Consider the following 18148-nt stretch of genomic DNA (forward strand, 5'->3'; position numbering starts at 1 on the left):
CAGGCAGCATAGAAATAAGCGAACAAATAAATATGATCAGCTCACTTTTATTTAGCCAGCCAGCAACTGTTCATTGAGCACCGACTCAGTGCCAGACATTATGCTAGCTATACAAATACAATCACTATTTCTAATCCTCACAAGGCCTTGGAAGCAGTGTTCTTACTCCCATTCCAAAAATTAAACTGAGGCTCAGAAAGGGAAAGGAATATTCGCAGAAGTAAAAAAAGAGAAGTTGGGATGGTATTTTGTAATTTGTTTCTTCATGCCGTTTCTGGTTTAATGTCTATTTTCTCTTCTAAACTGTAAGCTCTTTAGGGCAGAGAATACGTTAATTTTGTTCACCCCTGAATCCCTAGCTTCTGAAAGAGAGGCACAGAGTAGGCTATTGGATTAACTAATAAACTGATCAAATTAAACTCCAGGGTCTCTTGATTCTAAAGCCCATGCCCTTTTTGCTAAGAGACTTGGTCCTTTATGAATGTTATGTAAGTGTCACAAACTTTTTTGGGAACACAAAAGAGAGTCCCATTAATGAATTTTTGGAGGGTTTCCATGTCATTTTTGGCTAGGGCTGGCTAGAGAGTATACACTCTGACAGACAGAACCCAAGATGGCCAAGCAGTGTTGGGAGTGACTTTAGAATGGGTGGGCACGGGGTGAGACACACACTACAGAAAAAGTTCTAATTCAGTGCCTGGTGAGAAGTGATTAAAGGAACAGGAAATTCACTCTCCCTTGCAAATGCCTCTAGGGCCAGCTCTGTTGATCTGGAACAGCATTATCCAATAGAAATATAACGCAAGTCACACATGTAAACAATAGATGTAATTTTAAATTTTCTAGGAACTCCATGTAAAAAATGTAACAAGAAACAGGTGGAAGTCTTTGTAATATGTTTTATTTAATCACATATTTCTAAAATGCTATTCCAACATGTAATCTATGTGAAATTATTAATGAGATATTTTGTCTTTTTTTCCTATTGAATCTTCTAAATCTGACATGTATTTTATACTTACAGTAGAGGTTTATTCAGGCTAGCCATAATTCAAGTGCTCAGATAGCCTTGTGTGGCTAGCGGCTGCCGTATTAGACGGTGTGGGTCTAGATAGGCAAAGTGTGGTTTCTGGACCAGCTGCAACAGTCTCCAGAAAGCATGTTAGGCAATGAAGAGTCTCCAAATCAGAATCAACATTTTAACAAGATACCCTGGGGGTTTGTGTATACTTGGAGCTAGAGAAGCTCTGGTCTAGAGAACGGGCAGGGAACTTCCAGTCTGCTAGAAACCAGGGAAGATGAAGCAGGGAGTTGTATATTCATGGTCAAGCACTTCACACATTCCTGATAAAGAGCCAGGGAAACCGAAAACATTAGGCAGCTGCAAAAATACAGTACGTTTTTGTGTCCAATGTGGTTTTGTGAACTGTGTGACCTCTTCATTTTGCCAAATCCGCTCCTTAGGCCCTTATGCTGAGATCTTATAATAATTCAACTGTAGGTCAATTAACTTGGGAAAGCAAAACAAGGAATAAATAACTGCAACAAGATGTCAACCTTAATTCTGGGATTTAAAATGGCTTTCTTAATACATGATAGAAAACTGTGAAAGCAATCTGGACCAACTGTGGAAGCTCCTGATGGGCTCAAAATTCAGGATGTTTAGATAAATATTAAATATGCATTTGGGGGAAAGCAATAATAGTCATCTTTCTTCCTTCAGGCTAGATGGACACAAATGAGAGGCTCAGAAACTGATCTCAGGTTGATTTTATCTTTCCAATCTCTAGATTGCTTTAGAATTCTAAAGCCAGAAGCCTCACTGCATTTTTCGACTTTCTCCTAATAAATTATAGTGGGGGCAGGGAGGGGCACTTTGTTTTCCTTCTTTATCAATAATCATTGTTTATATTTTTTAATTAAATTTTTTCTATCCTAGGTTTATTAAATGTATAGTCACCACCCCTTCAGAGTGGCTTTAAACTCTTGGAAATGAAGGCACTCAAAGATGAAGACGCACTCAATTCAGTGTGTCTTTAGTTAAGGCAGGACAGGAATGGAGCTGTGTTGACACTTGATACAGTGCACATCTCCCAGGCTTTGTTTTGCTCTGTCCACAAAGGGGAAGAAGGATGTACTAGTGTATTAGTCAGGGTTCTCCAGAGAAAAAGAACCAATAGGATGTATACATATACTAGGAAAGAGAGTCAGAGAGAGAGAGGTTTTTTTTAAAGAAAATGGCTCATGGGATTATAGAGGCTGGCAAGTCCAAAATCTGCAGGATGGGCTGGCAGGCTGGAGACCTAAGAACAGCTAATGTTGCAGTTGAAGTTCAAAGGCCGTCTGCCGGTAGAATTCTTTCTTGTTTGGGGGAGATTAGTCTTTGTTCTACTGAGGCCTTCAACTGATTGGATGAGGACATCCAAGCAGATTATGGAGGACAATTCTGCTTTACGCAAAATCCACTGATTTAAACGTCGGTTTCAGCCTCACAGAGACATCGAGGATAATGTTTGATCAGTTGATCAGTTGGGCACCGGGGCCCAGCCAAGTTGACACATGAAATTACCCATCACAGATGAAGATCACGGCAGCTTAAAAACACAGGGGGAAAGCTCTGCATCCTCACGAGAGAACGAGGCACAATCTGTTCCTCATACTATGGGATCAGAGAAGCTTGTCTTTGGGGTTCTAGGGTTGAATAGAGCGTCTCTGGGCACGCATTTGAACTCACCTAGCTTCCCCAAGGGCTGGTACTAGCTTTTTTCCTACTTAAAGCCCCCTGGCCTGGCATAAAAACAGTCAGATGGTGTCTGGGTCAGAGCTGCTTCTCACAGACGTGCACCAAGATGAGCAGCCTTCCTGCTTCTGTCCCATCCCAGGAGTGCACTGCCAGCATCTGCTGGGCACAGCCACACTGAGCCTCAGGACCACCTCATTTTTTGACTGCAAAGATTTCAACAACTCCTTTCTGTAGCCAGATTCTGTTCTAGCCTCTTTAGCTCATGAAAACAAAATGTCTGGAATTGGCAACATTTCCTCTGCTTGACCAGTCCTTGCCCACTCTCTGCCCAAACATACCTTTCCCAGCCCTGTAATCAAAACTTCAAGGAAATAATTTATGAACAAAACGAAATTACTCCTGGGATATATCCAGAGAAAACTCTAATTTGAAAAGATACATGTACCCCAATGTTCACTGCAGCACAATTTACAATAGCCAAGACATGGAAGCAACCTAAAAGTCTACTGACAGATGATTGGATAAAGAAGATGTTGTACATATATACAATGGATTACTACTCAGCCATAAAAAAGAATGAAATAATGCCATTTGCAGCAACATGGATGGGCCTAGAGATGATCATACTTAGTGAGGTAAGTCAAACAGAGAAAGACAATCATATGGTATCACTTATATGTGAAATCTCAAAAAATGATACAAATGAACTTATTTACAAAACAGAAATAGACTCACAGACATAGAAAACAAACTTATGGTTACCAAAGTGGGGGGACTCCAGCTTTAAATTGGAGTTAAACTCTAAATATGGTAACAAACAAACAAGTGATGTGTAAACAGTGGGAGTCCCCAGAGACAGACACTTAACATCTGCATAAACAATTCAGAAGAGGATTGAATTTAGGGACTTCAGAGGAGACCAAATCAGTAGCTAGAAAAGCGTCAGATGAACCAGGGTATGCGTCTAAAAAATTCCAACAATTCAAGGGCACATATAAGAAAAATGCTATTCATTCATTCGTTCATTCATTCACTGACTCATTCATTCATTCAACAGAACCTACTGAGCTCACACTGTGTGCTAGCTCCTGTTAGGGAGGGGACAGCAACATGACAAGGCGTGGTTGGCAAAAGAGATGTCATAGGCCCTTCATTGAATCTGTCAGTCGAGCCTGCAGTAAAATCGAAACACTGACAAAGTTTAGAGCACTATTTGGGAGAATTCTGGAAACCAAGTGGAAGATTGATTCGGTCCCAAGCATGGAGGATGCGGTGGTGAGAGAGACCACACAAAGACATAATGGACTCAGAAGTTCGGGAGAAAGTAGAGAAAAAACAGCAAATTCTTACAAGGAGGCAATTAAAAATATCCTGGCAGTCTGGAGGCTGAAGGGGATATGATAAAAGTTTATAAAATCACAGAGACCATGAATTAAATAACACAGAATGGTTAAAAGCAGATGCTCTGGTGCCGGATTGTCAGGTTTCAAATGTTGCCTCTGCTGCTTTCCAGCTGTGTGACTTGGGGCAGATTACTTAATCCGTCTGTACTTCTGTCTCCTCATCTTTAAATTAAGGCTAATAAAAGTACCTACTTATAGCATCCATGTAGATGTGAAGATTGAAATGAGTTAATGCCTGTGGATCTCTTTCAACAGTGCTTGGCACAAAGCAAAACACTAAGAAATGTTACCTGTTATTTTTTTTTTTTTCCCAAATGCCAGATCTTTAGAATCAGTTCAGTCAATGCTTAATTGTAAAGGAAATGAGGCTCATTATGACACACTCGGTAATCTAAAGGGAACTTGTAATATCCAGAAACGGTACCATCTTAACTTGCTAGGAGATGCTGAGAAGGTTAGATTAATTCCTTCGTGTTAGACCTGCAACAAATCCTAAGGGGGTTTAGGAATGCTAAGGGTGCGTGTTTATCTTCTATCTTTGCATCCCACAACACACAACACAATCTGACACAGCCTTCTGGGGCTGGGGGACTCTGGATCTGATGGCGTTTCCTAGTGAGAAAATGATTGCTCAGTTTGGCAAAGAGGAAAATGTTAAGTCTTTGATGTAGCAACACGTGATAATAATAGCCCATCCACTGTAGAGCAATGCATTGCCAGAAACCAAGGGCCAGTGAGTTAGTTTTTGTTTGTTATTCTCCCAAGAAAATAAGTTGGTGTCAATGATCCACACACTTGGGTTGAGCCAGAATTCTCTGGACAAAGAGCAGTAGACATTTGTGAGGTCACAAACGGCAGGTGAGTGGAAGGGGAGGAAAAACTAACTGCCTGGAAAGGGGATTTCTCAATGCAGTTGAGACAGAGAGCTTCGTAACTCCCCCAAGCCAACTGGTCAGTCACCAACTCTACTGTCAGGCTGGACTTTGAAATGAGGGCTGAGGTCAAGTCCTGAGGTCAAGCATGGTGTTGAGCCATGCCCTCTCCATTCTCTGGGTCTCAGATTGGCTTCATGGTAAAACAGTGGACCAGGATAAAAAAAAAAAAAAAAATAGAACATATAAAAGTACCAGAATCTTTCCTTCAAATGAAATCTGACTTTGGAGTTTCAGGAATAATATATTCATATACATCTCAAGTGTGGAGGAGTGGCGGGGTGGGACGGGGTCTCAGAGCTCCACCAGCTCACTGCTGCCTGGATTCACTCATGCCCACGTGCATTGCATCCCTTCTCCCTCTGGCTCATCCTAACACAGTTTGAAAACCACTGGCCTAGATAAGCTCTAAAGTCCCCTCCAGGTCTAGCATTCTGTGGTTCTGGTGCCTTCGGCACCAAAGTGACCTCAAATCAAAGGAGCAATTACAGGTTCTAGAACAGCACTGGCCAACAGAAATATGTAAACTGCATAAGTCACTAGACATTTTCTAATAGTCATAGTCTAAGAAGTAAAAACGAAACAGGTAAAATTCATTTTATTGACATATTTTATTTAACCCGAAGTGTCCAAACTATAAACAATTCAATATGTAATGAATTTAAAAGTAATGGAGATATTTTACATTTTTTATATGACGTTTTCAAAATTCAGTGTGCGTTTTATTCCTACAGCACATCTCAAATCAGAAGTATCACATTTCAAGCATTAAACAGCCACCTGTGGCAAGTGGCTACCTCACCGGAACACACAGATAAAGAACCTTAAATGCCTCAGAGCCTTTTCCTGAGTCCCAAGTGCACTTTACCCATGAATGTAAAGGGAAAGGTCTGTATAGGCCTCCTGTGTTCAAACTCACGGACAGTGAGACAGGCAGATGGGTCCACTTCTGTTTCCTTCACCCACAGGTACTGCAGTGGTCTCCTCTTGCAGGGGATGCTTCTCCTTAGCCTTCCTCTAGGCCTAGAAATGTCATAGGATATTTCAACAGGCTGGTCTCAGTGACCTTAACTGCTTGCCCCCTCACTTTTCTATCCCTCAGCTCATTCCCCACTTCTTGCTGATTTAATATCACCTTTATCCTGCAATTTCTTCTTCCTAAATTTTCTCCAAGCCTTTCTCTGCCTTAATTCTAGTACCTCCAGGAATCCACTTTGACCTGGAGTATTATTTTTTTTTTTTTTTTTTTTTTTATTAATTAATTTATTTTTTTTGCCTGTGTTGGGTCTTCGCTTCTGTGCGAGGGTTCTCTCCAGTTGCGGCAAGCGGGGGCCACTCTTCATCGCGGTGCGCGGGCCTCTCACTATCGCGGCCTCTCTTGTTGCGGAGCACAGGCTCCAGACGCGCAGGCTCAGCAATTGTGGCTCACGGGCCCAGCCGCTCCGCGGCATGTGGGATCTTCCCAGACCAGGGCTCGAACCCGTGTCCCCTGCACTGGCAGGCAGACTCTCAACCACTGCGCCACCAGGGAAGCCCTGGAGTATTATTTTAAAAACTTGGCTCTCACCCAGTCCAGACCTGCTGCCATCATTTCCCACATACTTAACCATTTGCGTGAACATAAAGGCATTTAGTTAATACATTTGTTTGACATTATCCATATTATGTCTTATATGCTGGCTTAAGTTAGCTTCATCTTTTTGCTTTAACAAAAAGATGTTTTGCCCTGAAAAACACAATAAATATTTTTCGTATGATGTTTGTTTGTAGGAACAAAGATATGGCTCAGTGCAATCATGTTAGAACACTCAAATGCAGACAAGATGCTTCACTGTTTCTTTGGGACTAAAACTGAACACTAAGGCTTTGCCGGTTATGTGTACACAGATCAGGTTCATAGCCATTGGCTGGTTGGTATTACAAATTTAAATCTAAGGGTAGTACTTCAGATAGTATTTCCACATTTATGACTCAAAAAATGGAACAAAATCACCTCTTTTTGTACAAAAGAAGCTTAGAAGAGTAGTGACTAAAAAAATCCATCTGTAATCTGTTTTTTTTCTACCACCGTAATTTGAGTATGAACTATACACTTAGAGATGCTTAATTTAAAAAACAATTACATCTTTGTATATGTTAATGACATGTTTATTCCATGTTTCAGGCTTGATAAATGATGAGGAATTTTGCCATCTTTCCCAATTTTTCTTTCTGGATGGCTTAGATTCTTAGCCAACTAAATTATAATAATCCACCAGTTTGAAACTCTAATAAAATAATCATCTCATTCAATGAATTACATTTCTTTTTAAAGTTACTTTCCCCTTCTGGGCCTTGTAGAAAGGCTGTTAAGAACTAATCTGCAATTGTATAAATTCCTACTTTGTTTGGACTTAGATACTGAGGTATTAGCATTGAATTCATAACTTATAGATCATAAGTACTTTTAAATAGAGGGACCCTATTTCCTAAAGCAAAGAGAATGCTTTTTTTTTTTTTTTTTTTTTTTTTTTTTACTGAATGCCCTTTATCTGCAGAGGATCCTTTTTTTCCCTCCTGAGTGCTTGCACCAGAACTTTTTCCTTTTTCTTCTGAGCTGGGGTCTTGCTATTTTACAGGTAAATAAATACAGTGACTCTGGATGAACAGGTACAAGAGAAAAGAGTCAGAATCAGGACTTATAACCAGAACTCTCCAACCATGAGTTAGTGAATATTTTTTTCAATACTTATCTATGGATAGGAAAAGGCAAGCTATTAAAGTTCCAAACAGATCCAGGGTTACAGCCTCTGGGAAGTTCTTTTCTGATTTCTCTGGAAATTATCCAGAACCCACCTTTCTTGGCCAGGATCTGCTGATGCCAAAGGTGTAAGGATCAAACGGTGTACCCTAACCACCCATTAGTTATCATTAAGGGGTAATGTCTACGTGTGTTGGTGTGTGAGTCGGGGGGCGCGGGGCAACAAAAATGCTTTCCTGTTTAAGATGATTGCATGCATTTACTTCAGTCTGAAACACTGTCGTGAAACCCGGACTGTGTGTCTATGCATATACGGGAATATGAGAATATATATATCCCCAGAGGTACCCAAAGGGTTCTCTCAGCTCACTGAGCATAGCTGGTCAGCCGGCCAAGGTTTGGCATCTTCAGATTTCAGATCTGCACTTAAAGCCAATGACATGAATATGTCGCTGCCACTTAGCTTGCTTATTAGGCTTGGATACTGAAGTATGTCTCCAAACACCTTCAGTCTGGTAAGAAAAAATCATAGTCAAATATTGTCTAGCGCTCTCTGAGACAGGAGAGAGGAGAAAAGGAAAAAAAGCTCTATTTCTTTAGGGTTCCTTGATGCAAACTCTCTGCAGTTCATCTCCTCATCTCCACTTCTTTTCGTACCCCAAGACTTTCCCGCAGTTTCCCTGATATTTCCCTGATGATGCACAGGCAGGCTCGCCATCCTCCCACCCCCTCTCCCCCCAATCCAATCCCCTCTTCTGCCGCGCGCCTTAGCCGGCGACCACTCCGGCGAAAGTCGCGAGAACCAAGAGGGGAGCGCCGCCTTCACGACGCTCCGCCGGCCACACTCAGTCGGTTATTTACTCAGCTCCGGCTCCTTTCCGCCAGCCGCTGCTGTTCCAGAAGCTCCGGGCAGGCGGTCCTCGGCTCGCTGGGGCCCTACGGGGTGGCCGGCAACCGCCGAGGCGAGCGGGGAAGGCGGGCTGCGGGCCGGTGGCGCGCGGCTCTGAAGAGAGGGGCGCGGGGACCCTGCGGGCGGGGTGGGAGAGGGGGCGCGGGCGGGCAGAGGGCCAGGCCTGGGTGGCGGGGCAGACGCACGGCAGGCCCCGGGTCGCCCGGCCTAGGGGGTGGCGCCTGTGCCGCCCCTCGGGGCGCGCCCCCCCGTAGCTTCTGGCCCGGGTCCAGGCCGCCGCCTCCAAGCAGCCCTCCGCAGCGCTGCCTTCGTGCTAAGGGTGGAGCCCCGGTAGGCAGGCGGGGAAAGCGGGGGCGTGACTAGGGCGCAGATGTAGGAGAGCCAGAGGGCGCCGCGCCACCTCCGCGCCGGCTAGCAGTAGGGCAGCCGGAGGGGCAGCGACATCTGCGGGCGGGCGGCCGACGCTTCCTGGCGGCGTGGGGCCGCGGGGGTGGCCCGGAGGACTCGGGCCGCGGAGAGGCTGGAGGGCCTCACTGCCCGTGGGCGGACGGCCGGCTCGCCAGACGCCCCAGAGCCCAGGGCCCCAGCGCGTGGCCCCGAGCCGCGGACTGGAGAAGAAGCGACACCCCTGGCCGCGGGCTCACATGCATGCCCCCGCGCGGGTGGCTCGGCGACGTCTGTGAATCGGGTTTATCAAGTCACGTCGAGCGACTCGGAGAACCTGTTTTTCCCGCTGGGGAGAGTGATCATTCTCGTTGCCACTTGCCTGTAGAAAGTTACTCCAACACGTTTGATCATCCGTCCAGAGTAAGAAGGGAAAAGAAATAGCGTGGTCTCTCCCGGGGTGAGGGGACGTAGGGGAATCCCGCCAAGTGGGCAGAGCCAGTTTTAGCTGGAGCGGCGAGTCCAGCTCATTGACAGTCCAGCTCCGGAAAGGGTTAACTGCATCCTGCCGGTTCGGTTTACATGTAAATAGAGAGCAGCTGCTCCGCGCGGGCCCCAGTTGGCCCTTTTAAGTTTTTGATTGGTTGCCAATGACATCACCGCCCGTGTTATAACACTGTGGACCCAAAGCGGCGTCGGATAAACCCTCCTTAAAGAGGCAAGGCCACGCCCTGGCTCCGCCCTCTCCAGCCACCCATTGGCCGCGGGCTGCTGCGAAGTAGCGGTTAGCTTTCTCTGGATTTCTATTGGTCCAAAGCGCCGTCGGTCGGCAGCCGGCCCGCCCCCTCAGAACCTTACATTTACAGTGTAGCAAAAGAGAAAGTAACTATGTTGCTGCTGGAGATCAATGAAGCCAAGTGAATGAGGGCTGAATGTAAGAATCCACAGCCGAAGCGGAGCGCCAGATGGTGGAGGGTTACACTTATTTATGAAGTAAGTGGAAGTCACCGCGGCTACTCCTGAGAGCCCGGGAGTGTAAGGCGGTGTGAGTGTGAGTGAGTGAGTGTGTGCGTGCGTGTGTGTGTGTGTGTGTGTTGCGATGCTCACAGAAGAGCCACAGCAGGTGAGGTTAAAGGGTTCCGGCTGTCGGCTCACGCTGCCCTGTGCGTTTACTCTCATCTGCAGTCTACTTGGATTGGGGGCGAGGAAAAAATGAGGTTTGTTGGGACGCTTTGCGGCAGTTTTAAATGCCAGGGACTTGTTAGTGCGCTGTGTTGCGAAGGGGGATGTTAAGTGCCCCTGGAGTGGGGAAGGAGCATTCTCTAACCACTTAATTTTCTTTCCAGCCCCTGACTAGAGGTGGAAGGACGACTAGCGAGAGAGAGGGGATAGCTCAGTATTTCTCTGGGAGGTTTCCTAGGCTAGTCTGGATGGTTTCACGGGCAATATATATTTACGCCCGACCCTCTGCTGCAGGGATGCAGATCTCTTTATACACTCCGCGCGTGTGTGTGAGAGAGAGTGTGTGTGTGCGCCGCGCACTCCGTGTGGAGGTGGGGGTCCCAGCTTGTGTCTCCGTGAACACGCTTACGCGTGCCTTTCAAGGGAAATGGACTGTTGATCCTGGGACGTACCCTACCAGGTAACACAATAGCAAAGACTTTCACTGCTTGGTCCAGCTGGGAAACAGTTATAGCTTCTGGAATAGTACTTGCTCTTCAAAAAATACTACGCAAGGGAGGGAGGGAGGGAGGGAAGGAGGGAGGGAGGGAGGGCAAGGGAGGAAAGAAGGGAGGGAAGAAAAGAGGAAGGGAGGGAGAAAAGAGGCTGGATCCTTCTTGCCCATCCAAAGGTGGTAAGAGAAAGCTGAGTCGGTGGGGATCTGTGGATGTGATAGATGCGTGCCCCTGTGTGTGTGTATGTGTGGATTCTGCCTGTGACACTTTGGCTCTGTGTCAGGAAGTGGTGACAGTCCTGTGTAGAGGGATGTTCGATGACATTTTTCCAGACATCTCTTAAAGTTCGTTTAGATGAGCTACCCTTGCATGGGGTTTGGGTTCTTTTCTGTGTGTATGTCTAATAGGACAGGAGCCATCAGGGCCCGGGTGTGGAGTGCCCCTGTGCCTACGGGGAGGAAGGAACTGTCCCTTTGCACGCGCCCTCTCATGAGACAGGAGGTAGACCCCTGAGCAACTCTTTACTTCCCACAGGGACGGGCTCATTGGGAAGTCTTCTTAATGAATCCATCCTCTTGAAGAGGGGGGATATCTGTGTGGGATTGAAAGATTATGCATAGCGGCTGCTTCCCATCTCAATGGGAAGGATCTCTAGGATGTGCCTGTGGGGAGAGAAGGAGGGAGGAGAGTTGAAGTGGTCCCTTCCTTAAAGGCAGAAGTGGAGGGAGCAATCCAAGGGATGGATCTGCCAGAGTTGGGGTTTCCAGACCTGGCTCCTTGGCTTGAGGCTTCATTCTAGGAGACTAGTTTGTAATGAAAGAGGAAATGCAGATTAATTTAGAAGAGGCTAATTGGAAACATCGGAGGTTTTAATATGACTTTGTTGTGCTTTTCAAAGGACTCAGTAGAATGGAAAGTAAGAATAGCTGGCAGTTAAAGAGATTCACCTAGGGGGATGTTTTCATTTTGATGTGCAGAAAGTTGACATCCGCCCCTGATGTATGTTTAGCTGCCGTATATTCCCGTGAACCATGCCAGCACTCTTGGTCATTCCTTTGCCTTTGCAGTGGGTGAAGGAATTACATGGAAGTATGCACGGGTGGACGCACGGGTCTTTCTCAGACGGTTGCATTATACTTCTGCCCAGGAGATGAGGCCCAGAAGAGATGCCTCTTAAGAGCCTTCCCTTCTGTCTTCAGCTTTTCTAATTCTTTGTGCTTTTACCTTTTCTCAGGCTGAACTTTGATGTGGGTCCGTGAAAGGTTGTTCATCAACATTTGCATAGACTTTACATCTAACCTTAGACTTAGCAAGAAGTCCTTCTTGGGGGGACTGGGGGGTCCTCAGGTTTGCATCCTCTTTGAATCCATAGCAATGAGCTTCAGGCTTTGAGAGTGACAGGATAAAGGGCACTTAGGACGACTTTGCTCAGAGGGATGCAAAGCCCTTTCCCAGGGATTGGATTCGACTGCCTTTTGTGTCACATGACTTTATTCTTTCTTTCCCCCCTCCCCTTCTTTACAGACTGTCTTGAGTTCTTCTTGAATTGCCAGTTTTCAGCCTCCTCATGCCTCCGTCTCCTTTAGACGACAGGGTAGTGGTGGCACTGTCTAGGCCTGTGCGACCTCAGGATCTCAACCTTTGTTTAGACTCTAGCTACCTTGGCTCTGCCACCCCTGGCAGTACCAGCCACCCTCCTGTCATCGCCACCACCGTTGTGTCCCTAAAGGCTGCGAATCTGACGTATATGCCCTCATCCAGCGGCTCTGCCCGCTCCCTGAATTGTGGATGCAGCAGTGCCAGCTGCTGCACTGTGGCAACCTACGACAAGGACAATCAGGCCCCAACCCAAGCCGTTGCTGCCAGCACCACCACCACCACAACCACCACCACCATTGGAAGCTCTACCACCTGCCCGGCCAACCAGATGGTCAACAACAGTGAGAATGCAGGCTCTCTAAGTCCATCAGGTGGGGTGGGCAGCCCTGTGTCAGGGACCCCCAAGCAGCTAGCCAGCATCAAAATAATCTACCCCAATGACTTGGCAAAGAAGATGACCAAATGCAGCAAGAGTCACCTGCCGAGCCAGGGCCCTGTCATCATTGACTGCCGGCCCTTCATGGAGTACAACAAGAGTCACATCCAAGGAGCTGTCCACATTAACTGTGCCGATAAGATCAGCCGGCGGAGACTGCAGCAGGGCAAGATCACTGTCTTAGACTTGATTTCCTGTAGGGAAGGCAAGGACTCTTTCAAGAGGATCTTTTCCAAAGAAATTATAGTTTATGATGAGAATACCAATGAGCCGAGCCGAGTGATGCCCTCCCAGCCCCTCCACATAGTCCTCGAGTCTCTGAAGAGAGAAGGCAAAGAACCTCTGGTGTTGAAAGGTAATGCCCCCACCCCCTCCCCGAGCGCAGTCCTGGTAAGCCTGGGGTCACTCTGGGTTTTCTCTTAGAAGTACCAGCATCCTCCTGCAAAAAAACCAGAATGGCCTTTCTTCTTCTTGTCTCCCCTTCCGTGCCCTCTCTTAATTATTTTGGGGTTGGGAGAGAAACCCAGCAGCCTTGAACTGAAAGCCAGAAGATCTGGGCTCTAGTCTTGATTCACCTTCTCATTTGCATTGTGCAAGTCATTTCCCCTCTTGGAGACCGTTTTCTCATCTTTCTATAAAGGGGCTTTATGACACCAGATGGCATCTCCAGTCATGCCTGGTCTGGTAGTTCTATTCCAGTCAAACTAGCTGGAAAGTTCTTGTCTCTCAGACTTAATCAAAGTTGATGGAACAGAGGAAACCGCAACTGTGGTGAACTACAAGTAAACCTCCAGGTACCAGTTTTTTTGTGGGAAATTCTTCCTCTTTCTCACCTCTCTGAAAGTGACCTTCAGGAAGGGCAGAGAGCCTTATTCTAAGGTCCCCCCAGAAAGTATAAGTTCACCCCAAACATCCGTTCCTCTGCCAGAGCTTCAAGGGACAGAGTCATTTTTATGAAGTACTCCCCAACCCATTGTTCCTTCTGGCATCACCTGACAACCGTTGGCATCATGGCTCCTCCCAAGATGGGGTGGTGGGTCACTTGCCCCACTGAGCACAGAATAACTGGCAGGTCAGTGTCGCTGAGCCCTGGCAGCAGGAATTAATTGCTCCCTGGTCTCTGGGCTCCTTCCACACAGCATTGCCTAACCTAGCAGTGGAGCCCGCGTCCCGTATCCAACCCAGGTGTGCCTCTTTGCCCTCGGATGCCATCCTTTGGGGCACTGCACACCACGCTTCATCTTCGGTGTCTTCTGTCAGGGGGTAGTGGTGGTAGTGAGAGACAGGCACCTTATTCTCTTCCCTTGTGTGTTGAGTCAAGGCATACAGTCTGGGCCACATCACCAGCCAGTCTCATGCAGTGTGTAGACCAACGACGTTGCTGGGTTCCTTTGAACACCTTGCATATTTAAATTGCAACAGGCCATTGGGCTGAGCAAGTTAGTAGTTTTGCCTTTGTGGGCCAGCTCTGCCATTCTTCTTCTTGTCTTCCCAATGGTGCATTCTGCCTTTTGTTCAGCAGTGGTCTTAGAAATACAGTTCTGAATGTCTTTGACATCATTCCCTCTGCCCACCCTTACTGCCCTCGAACCTGCTCTTGTTGGGCTCAGCTAGCACAAACGTATGACTTTCCTTAGGCTGGTGGGCTCTCAGGAGAAGGAGAACATCATGGACATTGCATCCAGAGAGTTCCCAGCAGCTCCCAGGTATTTTTTTGTTGTTGCTGATGGGTTTTCTTGGGGTTACAAATATGCTCAGATTTCCTCTGTGTACCCCTGTATTTTATTGTTTTGTATTCTTGTTTGGCTGACTTTGAGTGATTCCCAGTAGGTTTACCCAGCTAGCGTTCTGTCCCCGTGATCTTGGCTTGTCTCATCTTTTTTGGATGAGAAAATACAGTCTACAAACTTCCCATTTGTAATAGTTTGTCTTGGGGAGCCAAGAAGGGGAGAACCAATGCAATGATCTTGAGGGTGGTCTCTTGCTCATGTAGAGTAGATGTCATTGAGGGAAAGCAGACCCTTTGTGTCTGTATGATCTGAGGCCAGGCATCAAATAATCCACATGAAGATGACCCTGGACATGAACATAGGGTGATTAGGAGGAGTTGTAGATTCTACCCTCTACTTTGCAGTGGGCATTGTTGTGTATGAGTGTGGCTTGTCAGTCGCTGGGCAATGAATCTCCTAGGTGTTACTGATCAAAGTGGGGTTCCTTTCCCCCTTTCCGGTGGATGCAGCTGAGAGCCTGGGCAGCCTGCGCTTGTTCCTCAGTGTCAGTGAGGAAGATTGCCTCAATGGGGCGGGGCCGGACATGCTGCTGACCTCACCACTGGGTGCCTGGGAGGCCGCTGTTAGGGCTCATCATTTTCGGGTTGGTGAGACACAGCGGCGGTCGACCTGGAAGACACACTGGTGGTAGAGGTTGGATTATTTGTAGTCTGGGGGGCTCTTTCTTCAAATATCTGGGAATTTGGTTGAATATATGTAGTTCAGGAGCAAAAGGGTCAGTAATCTACTTTATTATTTTTGTCATTATTATTTTGGTCTCTTTTGGGGGAATGGCCTAAAATTGGGACCACGATGGGAAGGAAGGGAAAGAGATTGATATTAGAATGCCCCTAGCTACCCTTTCATCTGGGTAAACCAAAGGTTAATACCATAGCACCACTGAGGTGAAAAGTGGGGTCGGCATCTCTCAGAAGGCATAGCCAGCAACTTCTCCTAGGTTCTTGAGTGGGTCAAGCAGACCATTCTGGTCTGGCTTCCCTGCTGAGGTTTATTTTAGTAACCCCCTCCATTAGTGATGTAAGATTTTATTTTAGCAAGAGTGGTGGTGGTACCATTTTGGAATGAGTGACTTTTGTAGGGTAGATATGGGGTGGGGGTAGTTAGAATCTAAGGTCGACACCTCTAAGGCTTCATTAATTTATCTTCAGAGATTTCAGTATAATCTCGGGTAATTTATGGCTGACCCATCTGATTCTCTGGTTTATGTTTGTAAACACCGGTTGCTACCCTCCCTGTCCAAGTTTTATGTCCCCCTGTTTCAATGCCATGTTCTCCATTTTTGGTGCTGCCTGTCAAGGAGAGCGGCTGCTCAGATACCATTTTAGTAATGCTGTGTCAGGTTGGGAAGAAACTGATCAGAGGCGCAGAAGCCCCTGGGATTAAGTTACTATTCTAATTTACAGTCCCGTCCCTGTTGTGACCTATGTCTGAATCTGTGTTTTATTCTCATCTTCCAAAGAATAAATGGCATCAGACCTGTGCTTCTATTCAACCTGGCAAAAAATGATCCAAATGAATAAATATTTAGAGACCTGCAAAGTCTTTGAAAGAATTACAAGCTGTTTTACCCAAAGTTGATGTTTAATGTGATTTCTCACCCAACTCAATAAGGAGGCTAGACAGTTTTGGGTTTTTCATAATGAGAGCTACCATCTTTGCTATGATGTTTATAAGGCTCCCTTTCTTTTTAGCAAGGCTGTGTTCAGGGAAATAATTTGTCATTTACCTATGTAGGAAAGGATAGTCTACTATCACCTCCTCTTTAAAGACAGTCTATGCCTTTAACATTTTTATTATGAAGTATTTCAAATATAGAGAAACATAGAAAAGAGTATCATGGGCCCCCATATACCTAGTACCCAGATTAAACAATTATTAACACTTTCCCTATTTGCTGTCTCTTCTTTTCCTGGTTGTTGAAAGATTTTAGAGTATAGACAATATTTGAAATGTATTTCAATATGTTTCATGTTGAAACTTAATGTTTTCAAATTAAGAAGGCTGGGAATATTGTATAGTATAGTATGGATAACATTTTCACTCCTAAACACTGGTGTCATGTGCCCGTTGTTGAGAGACTTTCGAGCTTGAAATTCCACTCTGACTAACTGGCTATCAGGTCTACGGAGAAGCGTCTCGCCCTCAGAGTGGGAGGTTTCCAGGCACCTCCTTGGGGGTCTATCATGCTCCCCTTCCACGAGGGTCTGTCAGGGCCCGTGCCTGTACTTGCTCTGTGCTGTCACAAAACAAAAGAGTGACTGATTGCTTCGTCCTCCAACAGGCCTGCCTCTGTATCAGAGACATTTATTGGGGGGAGGGAGGGGGAAGAGAGAGCATCAATTCAGGAGACTGATGCGTAGGGAAGATTTGATGACAGAGAGAGTTAGTTTCTTACGCTAGAAAACTTTCCTTCAAAACTCCTGAGATGAACAACATAGATGGCACATTTTCCCATAGTCAAAAAGGGCTCTGAAGTAAACACTTGTAGGCAGTGCTGAGTCTGATAACAAAGTGAAGGTCTGTGCTCAGAAGTCAGAGACCCTGGGGAAATATTCTTTCTCTTTCCTGCTTTGTTTTGTGAGGGGAACAAAAGTCTTCCTCGTGTCTGTCAGGGATGTTAGGAGGATTTTTTTTTTTTTTTTTTAAACAGGTGAAATAAGGGCATAATATATATCCACAAGTTTGTTATTCTGAGCTTCTGTTGAACATCCAAACATGCTGAATATTAGCCTTACAGGAAATGGTGGAGAGATTCAGGCAGGACTGGGGATCCAGCCTGTCTGGGCTCTGGTCTTGGCTCGCCCCTTACTAGCTCTGTGCCCTTGACTGATGGCTACTTCGCTTACTTCCTTGCTTTTCTCATTTACCAAAAAGGATATAACAGTAGCTGTCTCATGGTGGTAGTTTAGATATTAAATGAATTAATGGGTACAAAGTGTCCTGAACAGTTCCTCATACAGGGTGAACACTTAGTACATGTAGCTTCATATTATTACTGTTGGTCGAACAGAAATGATGGTATCAGTAAAAGTGCAATTTTGGCTCCTTTTCCAAAGGAGTGCAGATAACAAGCTAGGTATAGCAGTGTGTGTGTGTGTGTGTTGCTAGGGCTTAAAAATAACTTGGTGACTGTTACCTAATTTAAGTAGCATATAGTTGGAGTGCCAAGTAATTACAAAGACATGTTGGGTCAGGAGGCCAGAGTAATTTGGGCATATCCTAGAATTATTTATTTGTAGGGGAGTTTGTAAAAACGTGATGATAAATCTGTCCAACGAATGTCCCATAACTAAATAATGAAAGTATAAAACTATTAAGCTTTGCTTTTTCTGGCCTCTCATCAGGCTGATTTATTTTTGGAATAAGGATTGTAGTCTGACTATAAAAGGGGAGGTGGAAGGAGGGGCAGTGTGCTTCATCTTGAGAAGTTCTCGAAGCTTTGAGTTGTGATGAGATGGACGGTGGAGGGAAAAGGAGGAAATTCATTGAAAGACCCTCTCATGTCTTTAAGCGAGTCTTGAACCCTCCCCTGAAT

General features: G+C 45.8%; 1 protein-coding gene across 2 annotated transcripts in view; it reads left to right on the forward strand.

Annotated features, from left to right (window-relative positions):
- Nucleotides 1-9143: 9143 nt before the first annotated feature.
- The window catches only part of DUSP10 (dual specificity phosphatase 10), a 38747-nt gene continuing 29742 nt past the window's right edge, over nucleotides 9144-18148 (forward strand). The window contains exons 1-2 of one of the 2 annotated variants that reach the window (XM_007172054.2): nucleotides 9144-9535; nucleotides 12313-13178. In XM_007172054.2, the coding sequence (XP_007172116.1) occupies nucleotides 12356-13178 (823 nt within the window). In that variant the 5' untranslated portion in view covers nucleotides 9144-9535; nucleotides 12313-12355. Of the gene's footprint in view, nucleotides 9536-9870; nucleotides 10106-12312; nucleotides 13179-18148 lie in introns of those variants that run through there. The other variant, XM_007172053.3, reaches the window with a different exon arrangement.

This window comes from Balaenoptera acutorostrata, chromosome 1, assembly GCF_949987535.1.
Source record: "Balaenoptera acutorostrata chromosome 1, mBalAcu1.1, whole genome shotgun sequence".
Taxonomy (NCBI): domain Eukaryota; kingdom Metazoa; phylum Chordata; class Mammalia; order Artiodactyla; family Balaenopteridae; genus Balaenoptera; species Balaenoptera acutorostrata.